Genomic DNA, 11,531 nt, shown 5'->3' on the forward strand with positions numbered 1-11,531 from the left:
AGTTCTAGCATCCCAGAGCCTTCTGGGGTGCAGGAGGAGATCCCCAATTCTAATGGAAAGAAAAACCAACTGGGGAGGCTGAAGCAGTTGTGTCCCTGGGAATTCGATGAAGGTATTAATGCGCTGCCTTTCCTAAGTCCTGGGTGGATAACCGTGGTGTAAAGATTTGTTTATTAAGAGAAGCTTCTGCCCAAATTAAGGTGCAAATGCAGTCCTTTTCCGGTGTTAATAGTAAAAATGTTATTTAACAGGAAATGCAAACTTGGGAGATAAAAAGAAATTATGGAAGAGAGGCAGGGTGGGAGAAGAGTAAGACATTAAGTAGGAAGATATCAGTACCACCTGGATTCTGTGTTGTCCAATTGGTCCTTCTTCCCTCTGGTCTTCTTGGTGGTGGGGGTTCCCAAGTTGCTCTGAAAGTACCACCTTTATACTGGATCCACAGGGTGCTCACAGATGTTCCCACACCTTGGGCTGGAAGTGATGGAAGTGTTTATTCCCTTACCCACAGTCTCTCCAGTGGAATGTTTGTCTGGTGTCCTAATTGCAAACCTTCAGCACTGTTAGGCCAAGGCTTGGTGCTTTCCTTCATGCCATCTGTGCTTCTCTTAAATTCCCCTTGTGCTGCCTTATCTCTTATGGGAACATCCTTCTTGGACAGTGTTCTCAAGTAGATAATTGTGTTCTTGCACCTGCTGAAAAGGCAGCTTTGAAGGCTGCATACATGAAGGCACTGCTCTACATTTCTGCTCTACCATTATTCCTTGCTTGATGGTCATGAAAAACCAAGACTCTTTTTTCTGCCATTGCATTCCATAGTAACTCTTGGTTTAAAAGACAGCAGCAGCAAAGGCCAGAAATCTGTGCTTCTGCAACCTTATCTAAAACTCTTAATTTTTAGAAATTCTCCCTCTGTAGTGCAAAACCAATCAAGAAGAAAGAAATGTCCAATAGATTGCTGTTGGGAGAACCTGGTTAAAAGGAAGAGCCAGGCACTAGAAAGTCACAGGGAATGGATTTTTTCTTTCCATTTGATTTCTAGTAAACACACAGTTGGCTCAGACAGTCGATTGAGCCACCACTTTTTCCATCAGCAGCTTTTCAAGTCTGCATGCTGGCGATAGAAACCTGTCAGACATTTACTGCAGACTAGTTTACTGAAACATGTAAGCATCTCAATGATTTCATCGTTGTTTGTTGAACTCAGCCTTTCCATGGAAACACAATGGAAGCTACAAAACCTGGACTGTGGTTTGCTGGAGTTGTAGTTTGAAGTGGCCTGGGAGCTCCTCTCCATCCTAGCTGCAGAATTTCTTTCTTCAATAGGTCTAGAAGTGGTACAGACTGAAAACAGCATTGAAAAGCTAAACAGAATATCCAAAAGGAGCACTTGATTTGTGATCACAGGGACACACCCACTAGGGCAGAGTTCAGTTGCTTTGTTAAATCTATGTCTTGTCCCTTTTGGAGGTTGAACTTGCAAATGACAAGGTTTTTTTAGCCTGGAGGCATGTGTAGAGTGTGCACTCTTACAAGTGGTGCTGTGCTTGTAGAGACAGGTGCCTTGAGACGGTCTTTGCACATTTCTTCTGCACATACACATGGTAACTGCAAACCTTGGGATGTCTTTTGGAAAGATTCGTGCTTGAGTCTCTAAAGATGTGAGCATTGTTCTCCAGAAGCCTGTTAGAAAATTCTGCCCGGCTGCTGTTGAAAAAATCTGTACTGTGTTTCAAGTTGGGGCTTAGGCTGAAGCTTTTGTGTGGACTGAGCCATGAGAGCAAATGCACTTTTGGAAATGAAATGCCCACCCCAAAGCTTTCCAGTTATATTGAACATACTGTGATTATTGCTATTTCTCTCCAGTTTTATTACTCCTTTGACACTTCTGTTTATACTTCTGCTACACCATGTAGCAATGCAGAACCTGTAGAACAAAGTGGGAATCCTCTTTCTAAACCATGGGACTGGCTACTGTGGAGAAAATCACATGTGCCCTCCTATGATAAAATGTTGTAGCTTTTTCAGAGTATTTTGCTGTGAGAAGGAAGCTCTAAAAGGACTTGTTCAAGTCCATCCAGATACTACTAAAAGATACTTCCATTGCCTCTACATGCTCTGCAACAGCCAACCAACCAGACGACTTGAGGTGAGTAAAATTGCCATTAACTCTTGCCACTCTCAGTGGGGTGCAGTGTCAAGCTGTTTCCTGTGTGGAAAGGATAAGTTGGGGAAGGTTTAGCTGGGCCTCCAAGGCTCCGAGCTGAGATGAGCACCGAGGTGGGTTAGGCCTGGAAAGGCCCTTTGTTGCTGCAGTGCAGGTGCCCAGGGCCAGCTGCAGCAGTGGTGCTGCATCCCATCATGGGATTTGCAGTGCAGGAGGGGAGGGGAAAGTGTGTGTGTGTGTGTGTGGTATAAAGCAGTGGGAATTGCTCTCAGCTTCTGTCAGAGCTGCGATGTTGGCAAGGGCAGTCATGCCTCCTGCAGCCCTTGGGCTCTGGGGCAGCTGCGGCCTTTGGAGCAGGCGTGGCAGGGCCCTGGCTCATATTGGATACAGCCAGGGATGTTCCGTGGGGAGGCTGAGGGCAAGGCGGGCCCTGCAGGGGAGCAGCTGAGGGAGGTCTGTGGTAGGGCTCTTGCTAGGGGATGTCCCTGGGCAAAAGCCAGTAGTCCAGGCTATTGCTTCTCTGCTACCTCCCAAAATGTTGAAAGGCCTCTGCAGTTTTCTTTTCAAAACCATGCAGCACACCAGTCAGGTGCAGCTGGCCTGGGGTGCATCAATCATATAGGTTGTCTGTCTTGGTACTGAATTTCAAGTTGTTAAAGATTTCCTGCTTGTAAATATTAATCTCAGATGCTTTGAAGGATTCATTCCCATGAGGAAAGAGTTCTTGTCATCCAAAAAGAAGCCTGTCTTCAGGGCCAGAGGAGCAGAAGTACTGGTGTGGCAGTGTTGAAGTGATATCTATTATTCTCATTGCCACTTCATCTTGGATTTGTGTCATGAGTTTGATAGAACTGCACTTGTGTTGATTTGAGGGGGAAGGGAATGAAGAAGGCTTTACTCCCATCAGTGGCTTCAAGCATTAATGAGCTTTGTCCTCCTTAAGAGGTGATATGGTCTGGGGTTTAGCTGTGGTTTCAGACCAGTCTGCAGTTTGTTCTTGTGCCTGTAATACAAGTGCCTCTTTTCAATGGTCAGTGATGTAACTGCTGCTCACTAGAAAAATGAAATTTTATCCTTAACTCTGCTTTGCTGTTAGACAGACAAAAGTGAAGCTCAAAAGTCCAACTCTGCACCCAACTCAATAGAAATGCAGTCCCTGCCAAAATAGTATTACAGATGAATTTTCAAAAAGAAATGTAAATGAAAAAGTTTTCCTACCCAGAAAGAAGATAAAATTAGGCAATGTTTCTCCTCTCCCTGAAGATGCTGTGTTTGTTAGTCCTTTGACATTGGAAATCAGTACTGATATTTCCTAAATGTGATCCACTTGCTAATGAAGAAAACCTCTACAATATAAAACAGTAGTTACTAGGTGTCATAGAAATGTGGCAGATTTTTAGAGCTACCTGACTTCATTCTCTTGAAGCACATCAGCTTGTATGTATAATCATTGAGTCCCAGAGTGACTGACTGAGAGTTTGGTGGTCTGTGTTTGACATTCACCACGTGCTTGGTGTAACAGTACAAGTGTGCTTTCTGGAATAGAAACATATCAGAATGTTCTCTTAAAATACACTCCTAGAAAAATATGATGAGTTCGGCGGGAGAAATGCAGCACTCAATATGAATGATCAGCAAGTCTCGTTTATTGGTAACTCTAACACCACTTATATAGCATCAATAATTAGGCTCATACATAGTGCAAAAAGCAAGCTCATTATTGGATACTTCATTTAAGGTCAACTCCACCTAATTCTACATTCCTGTGATCGCTCATCTATGCTGAATTCACATTCTTCTGATCACAGCGTCCTGTTCTCAGTTAACAGTTATCACCAAGGCCTTCCTGACTTTTGCAACATCTCACACCAACTGTACTCTATTGTCTAATTCTTTCCCAGCTAACTGCTGCATGGGAATATGACCTTTGCTCTCTGGCCATTCCTCTATAATTCCCCTGTTTTCTTTTTGTACTAACAAAACTGTAGAAGTAGCCTTTTTTACCATGTTTTGCAAGCATTGCAGTATGCAAGGAATAAACAATAACACAATCACAATGATCAATATAACAACAATTGCCATTTGTGCCAAATTTTTTAACCATCCTGTGAGACCTAGGGATTGAAACCATTCCTCTAAAGGATTTGTTTCTATGGTTAATTTTTTCATATTGCTCTGTAGTTGTTGAAGACGAGCATAAATAGACATTGAATGATCAGAAAGATTCATGCAACACATCCCATCAAAATCCTCACAGCCATGGCCTTGTGCTAATAGCAAAAAATCAATAGCAGCTCTATTCTGCAACACAGCATGCCTAACACTGTTCATATCCAAAAGCAAATCAGACAAAACCTTTGATGTAATATTAAACTGTTTTCCTGTCCAGCATGCCAGTCGTCGTAATTGTGTTAAGGCTTGAGCACTAGATACTCCAGGTGTAAAAATAGATGACACAATCACTGTAGGACGTTCCCAAAGTTCAACCTGATCTTTGCATTCTGGCCCCAATTGGAACACACTTCTCTTTTTTTGTAACCTGGTTCTATTGGCTCCTAATAGTTGCTGTATAGTGGGTGCAAACAAAGTCAATTTCCCAAAATAACAAGGCCCACCATAAAGGTTTGCTGGCAATCCTTGCCATGCACGATCTCCACAGATTAGAAAAATACCAGGTGGTAATTGTAAAGGTGTACTGCTAGAATTTACTTTGTGAGACCAATTGCCACAGTATGTATCATTATTTTGCAAATATAGCAAATTTTGTGGGGAAACATTTGTACCATTTGGCCCATGAGACCTTTTTGCATAATTGTCCCTAGCCAAATTGACAAAAACCAAACAGTAGTTGCTAGGGGCTGAACCTAACAGTCTTAACTCTTGTGGTTCTGACCCAGTAACATTTAAACCTGTAGCAATGTACCAATTTTGAGCACCAATGGGATTTGCTGAGATTAAACCTGTGTCACAGATATTGATCATTAATTTTCCTGGTGGAATTTCACATAATGTTTTGTTTGCTTCCTTGGGTGTTTTCCAATTCTTTGTCCAGTTTTTAAACATTGTGGCATTGAATGAATCATCCAAAGGTGCGCCCACTAAACACGTTCGAAAAGGATCCGAAGGGGTAGCCATTGAAAGGCAAAAAGTATCCTGTCCAGTTTGATTAGCCCACGTTACCCACATATTTTGTCTTTCATCCATGTCAATCAAAAACCCTTCATTTCCCTCTATTATACTAAACCACAACAACAACCTGATCAGAGGTAGTCCTTTAAGGACTTTAAAAGGATTACGGCAGTTCAGCCAGCATCTTGGCTGGATCCCATGTGAGATCTTGCTTCCCTTTTCTTTTACCCCTCTGCCTCGCCCATCGATTCGGTTGCTTTGAACCACGGGGTGTTCCATCTTCTCGGCAGCAGGGATAACTTTCAGGGAAAGACCCCTTTTCTCGAGACTGCCGTTTTAAGAATTGCTCCCAATTTTTATTTTTTACCCCTGGAATATCACACCTCACCTGTGTCAGTGCCTTGCGACAACGTATTGTGCTTATTTCAGTAATATATGGTAAAGGGGTATTAGGATGATAACAATAATTTTCTGGATTTATGCCAAAAGCACAAATCTCCCACCATCTATCAGATCCTTTTTCAAATTGTCCTGTTTGCACACCTTCCTGTAATGCAATCTCAGTTAAATTTCTTTCAAAGTTATAACACTCTGTACAAATCCCTCTTGGAGATCGACCCCACTTAGAATGTATCCACCACTTTTCTTTACACACTTTACAAATGTAACATACAAAAGGATAGCATTCACAATTCGGTACTGTACACAAGATTTTCATGTGAGAGTTCATCAGATCCCGTCTCTATATTGATGGTAGAGAGCGAGAAGTATCTGCTAAATTTTCTGGATCAGCTGAAGGTGAATCACTGGGATCAGCAGGTTTAGTCCATCGGCTCGGCACCCAGACAGGCCCTGTGGGGGTAGACACACAAAGATAACCACGTCCCCTATAGAGTACTTTGCTGGGACCTCCCCACAGACCTGTTTTTGGATCCTTATAGCGAACCCATATTGGGCTTTGAGATTTCTCTGCCTCAGGTGCACTATGACGTATTGCTGCAGGCAAATTACTGTTTCCAAAAATACACAGAAAATTTAAAACAAATAAACAGCGCAATAATCTTTCTTGTGGATCTTTGATCTCCCTAAATTTATTCAGATATTGTTTTAGGGTACCATTTGCTCGTTCCACTATTGCCTGACTTGTGGGGGAATGTGGAATCCCTGTTATGTGTTTGATTCCCCATGATTGCATCACCTGCTTAATTCTACTACTACAATAAGCAGGTCCATTGTCTGTTTTGATAGAACGTGGAACTCCCATGACTGCAAAACAACTTGCCAAATGTCTCTCAACATTCCGTGCTTTCTCACCAGATTGAGCTGTAGCCCAAATGTAATGACTATAAGTATCAATGGTGACATGTACATACTTAACTCTCCCAAACTCTGCAAAATTAGTAACATCCATTTGCCACAACTCATTAGCCTGTAATCCTCTAGAGTTTACCCCAAGACCTAATCCACTACCTTGATTATGAAAACTACAAATAGGACATGCTTTGACAATAGCCCGAGCCTCCTCTAAAGATATCTGAAACTCTCAATGGAGACCTTTCGCATTTTGATGAAAGATGGCATGAGCTTCTCTAGCTAATGTCTGTGGTGGGACAGGACTATTTTGTGACAATGAAACCAATCGATCTGCCCTAGCATTTCCTTCTCCTAAACCCACATCCCATTTGTGGCTACGAATATGGATAATAGCAAAGGCAGCAGTCCTCAACTTTACTGCTTTTTGAAGTTGCAAAAACAGTTCATATAAACGAGGATTTTTTACTTCCTTGATGTCTGCATTTTCAATACATTCACTCACTCCTGCAACATATAAAGAATCAGTTACCACATTAACAGGACCCTTAAACTGCACCAAAACCCAAACAACAGCAACTAATTCCAGAGTCTGTAATGTGTCCTCCTTTTGAGCTGGAATAATATGATGATTCCATTGTCCTTCTGAATTTTGCCATGTAGCAGCAGCTGTACGAGATTTCTTTCCAGCATCAGTGAACACAGTTGATGCCTCTGGTAATGGCACAAATGATCGTTTGGGCTTTTCAATCCAGTTCTGCTGGCCTATCCATCGTAGTGGTATTCGAGGCACTTCCTCAGTACTGACCACACTACTATTGTTAAGCAATGCTTCCTGCAGTGTGGAGCTGTGAATTAAGTACCAATCCAAAGTGTCCTTTTTTATTGGTATCTGAATTTCAGCTGGATCTGTGCCCATAATTTGCCACAATCGCTTCCTCCCTTGTTTTATCAAGTTTGCTAAAATTTCAATTTTTTGAATCAAGGTATGTCTCTGATGTAGTGGTGGCAATAACCACTCTAATACCCATATTTCCCCTGTTTTCTTTTGTTGCTGCGTTAAGGCACCGATAAGATATTGAGGGCCAAACCATACAGTAAGATTAATGCCCAAGTCTGGACCTCGCCTACGAACAACACCTGTCTGGATACAGTCCATTATTTTATTGAGAGTTTCTTGTTGTTCACTGGTGATCTGTATAGGTGCTGTAGGATCAGTTCCTTTTAACAAAGGTCGTAAGTATTGTAAAAGTTCATTAGGAATACCCACAACAGGTTTAAGCCATTGTAAATCTCCAAGCAATCGCTGAGCATCATGAACAGTATGAAGTGACATGTTCAATGACAGTTTCTGAGGGGCAACATACTGCTCAGTTAAAGTCCACCCGAGATATTTCCATGGGGATGACTGCTGTATTTTCTCAGGTGCAACAACCAGTCCATTCTGAAGTAGTTGTGTTTGAATGTCCTTAACTTGTTTATCTGCAAAAGGTTGTGACTGAGCAAAAAGAATATCATCCATATAGTGATAAATAATAGTTGTAGGCCATCGAGCATGTAGTGGCTGCAAAGCATTATCAACATAAAGTTGACACAAGGTAGGAGAATTATGCATACCTTGTGGTAAAACTGTCCATTCAAACCTCTTGTCTGGTTCTGCTCGATTTAATGAAGGCAAGGTAAAAGCAAATCTGCAAGTATCCTGTTCATGCAGTGAGATAGTGAAAAAACAGTCCTTTAAATCAATTATTAACAAGGGCCAATCTTTTGGTAACATTGCAGGATTGGGCAAACCAGGTTGTAGCGCCCCCATTGGCTCCATTTGTTCATTTATTGCACGTAAGTCATGCAGCAATCTATATTTCCCAGATTTCTTTTTTATAACAAAAATAGGAGTATTCCAAGGACTTGTTGACAACTTTAAATGTCCTTGTTGATATTGTTCCAGCACTAATTGATGAGCTTGTTGCAGACTTTCCCTTTTTAAAGGCCACTGTTCAACCCATACTGGTTCCTGGATTATCCATTTGAGTGGGATTGGGAAAGTCCAAACAATGGCCTCTATTCTAAAGGGTGCTCATTGGTCAAAACAACACCAAGTTGTGACAAAATATCTCGTCCAATTAGACATTGAACCTTGTCTGGTAATGGAACAATTGACAAAATAGAGCTGATGACCTTCCCATCTAATTGAATCTGGATTTGTGGAGACCTTTTTGCTAAAGTTAAACCTCCCACCCCTGTAACAGTAACCATACTAGGCAACATAGGCCATTCCTGGGGCCAATATTGTGGAGCAACAATACTTGAGTCTGCCCCAGTATCCAATAGTCCTTCTAATTGGTGGGATTCTCCATTATAATTGAGAACAACAGTTCGCTTGGGTCGAGTGTTTAAGTCCAGAGTAAGTAATGTAAGTCCTCCTGTAGAACCAAATCCACCCATACCCCATGATTGATTTTTCAATGGTGTCAATTGATGGGTATATTGCGGCAGCGGCACCAATTGTGCGATTCGCTGTCCCTTATCAATTCTGGCTGGTGGTGCCAGTGTATATGCCATGACATATATTTCACCAGAATAGTCCACATCAATTACTCCAGGTAAAATAAACAATCCAATTAAACTAGCAGATGAACGTGCCAACACTATTGCACCCATAGCTTTTCCATTTATTATCAGTGGTCCAGTAATTCCTGTGGGAATCTTGTAGGGCTGTGATGTCAATAAATCCAGTCACTGAGGCTGCCAGGTCAAGGCCGAGGCTCCCTGCTGTGGCAGGCTGGAGGGAAGTTGCACTGATGTTCCGGCAGCTGCTATTTGTGTCCTGGCACGGCGGCTTCTCACGCTGGCTTTCCCGTTTCCCGATTGCCGGTGGCAAGCACTATCAGCATGAGCATTGGACCGACACTGATTGCACCAAACAGATGACACAGTACATTCCTTTCGAATATGTCCAAGGTTGCCACAGCGAAAACATTTGAATCGGGAGGCTGGAATCCTGCCATTGTTGGTTGTAGCCGCTTGTAGGGGTGCAAGAGCTGCTAAAACCTGACTCTGAATAGATGCTAAGTCTTTAATTGCCTGGACTAACATTGCCTGTGAGCCCACTGGTATATTGGACATCCTCTCTAATGCCTCCTCAATAGTCCAGTTAGCATTTAGGGAATTTAAAACTGACCTGGTTGCTGGATTACAATTTTGTAATGCACATTGTTTTAACAATGCTCCCCTCATATATTCAGGAACACCTGCCCGCTCTATAGCTGAAGCCGCTTTATCAATAAATGCTCCAAATGGTTCATCTCGCCCTTGCTTAATACCCATATAAGATGGAATACCTCCTGGCTCCTTAATCCGATCAAATGCAGCTCGCGCTAACCGCATACCTTCTCTCAATTTATCTGGTCCCAAAATAGCTTGTGCTTCCACTGGACTATATGGTCCTAGTCCCATAAGTTCCTCCAAAGTTAGTCCATGCAGTGGATCACCTGCCTGTCTTTGCACATTTACACTTTCTTGACAATAAGCTTGCCAGTGTGCATTAAACAACAACTGCTGATGCTGACTAAGGATCAATTTCATAATACTCTTACAATCTGCAGGCAACAAAATCTGTGTACCCCACAAATAATCAATCATCTGTCTAACCGGTTCACTGGTCACTCCAAACTGACTGGCTGTAGATCGCAACTGTGATAACCATTTCCAATCTAAAGCTGTAATTTGAGCTTGTATTCCTCCCCCTTGCATTGGTGCAAAGGTTATGGGACATGCTACTTCTAATACAGCGTCTGCTATTTCCTTATCTCCCTCTTGCAAAATATTCCGTGCTAACGTAGCCCATGTTTCTCTTCTTTCCCGTGCAATAGCCTCACTTAACTCACGCCCTACCCCAGAGACAGATTTATTTCCCATAGGGGAGGATGGTAACGGTGCTGAAGGCTCCGTTCCAGAATCAGGGTTAGTAGGTGAAGGAATTTGAGATGATACAAAAGAATTAGCAGCTGGAGCAGGAGTCAGTGGCTGAGCGGGGGAAGTCAGTGGTTGCGCGGGGGGGTTCAAAATTACTGTATTTGTGGCGGGTGGCAATGGACACTCATTAATTCCCTGTAAAAGTCTGTTTTCTGACATAGCTGTAGATGCCTGTGTGGCAGCTGCCTGTTCAGCCTGATACTGCAAAAGATCATTATGAACTGTCCGCCACAGTTTTCCCAGTTTTTTAGCACCTTTATCATCATCTAAACTAGCGTCCCACAATTTATCTCCAAGTTTTCGCCACTCACTTAATTCATGAACTGTATGGGGATTCTGAAAACAACCCTGAGCATACCCATAAGCAAGAAGTCCAGGAAGCTCCTTGCGCAAATCAAAATCTTTAACCTGTCGCTTTTCTAAAAAGCAGGTAAATAAATCATATGCTGCTTGCCTTTCCATCTTACCATCAGCACTGTTGCAGCCTTACAAGGTTTCGGCAGCACATTACGGCAGGACTCTCCTCTAAGGTCGCCTGGGCGCGGCAACCCTACTGTGTGATCAGGACCCTCTTCCGAGGTTGCCTGGAATGCAGCACAGCTGTTGCTTTTCGCCGTCCTTGCTGCGGAGGACCCGTCCCCTGTCACCGGCTCTCGTGGCCAACTCCTTTAAAAGGTCCCAAAGGTTCCAAAGGTCCCAAAAAGCTCTGAATGTCCCAAAAAGTCCTTAAGGTCCCAAAGGTTCCAAAGGTCCCTCCTGTTCGGGCGCCATTTGATGAATTCGGCGGGAGAAATGCAGCACTCAATATGAATGATCAGCAAGTCTCGTTTATTGGTAACTCTAACACCACTTATATAGCATCAATAATTAGGCTCATACATAGTGCAAAAAGCAAGCTCATTATTGGATACTTCATTTAAGGTCAACTCCACCTAATTCTACATTCCTG

At 42.7% G+C, this 11,531-nt stretch overlaps 2 protein-coding genes across 2 annotated transcripts; both read right to left on the reverse strand.

The window, feature by feature from the left end:
• Nucleotides 1-4,002: 4,002 nt before the first annotated feature.
• LOC147648063 (syncytin-A-like) lies at nucleotides 4,003-5,541 on the reverse strand. The gene is made up of 2 exons (XM_086868231.1): nucleotides 5,525-5,541; nucleotides 4,003-4,985 (listed from the first exon to the last, which is right to left on the reverse strand). The coding sequence occupies exons 1-2, from the start codon at nucleotides 5,539-5,541 to the stop codon at nucleotides 4,031-4,033; spliced, it is 972 nt and encodes a 323-aa protein (XP_086724357.1). The 3' UTR covers nucleotides 4,003-4,030.
• Nucleotides 5,542-8,730: 3,189 nt separating this feature from the next.
• Nucleotides 8,731-10,787, reverse strand: LOC147648064 (endogenous retrovirus group K member 8 Gag polyprotein-like). The gene is made up of 2 exons (XM_086868232.1): nucleotides 9,455-10,787; nucleotides 8,731-8,748 (listed from the first exon to the last, which is right to left on the reverse strand). The coding sequence occupies exons 1-2, from the start codon at nucleotides 10,739-10,741 to the stop codon at nucleotides 8,731-8,733; spliced, it is 1,305 nt and encodes a 434-aa protein (XP_086724358.1). The 5' UTR covers nucleotides 10,742-10,787.
• Between the last annotated feature and the right edge of the window lie 744 nt (nucleotides 10,788-11,531).

Source organism: Cyanistes caeruleus, chromosome Z (assembly GCF_971803275.1).
Source record: "Cyanistes caeruleus chromosome Z, bCyaCae1.hap1.1, whole genome shotgun sequence".
Taxonomy (NCBI): Eukaryota; Metazoa; Chordata; class Aves; order Passeriformes; family Paridae; genus Cyanistes; species Cyanistes caeruleus.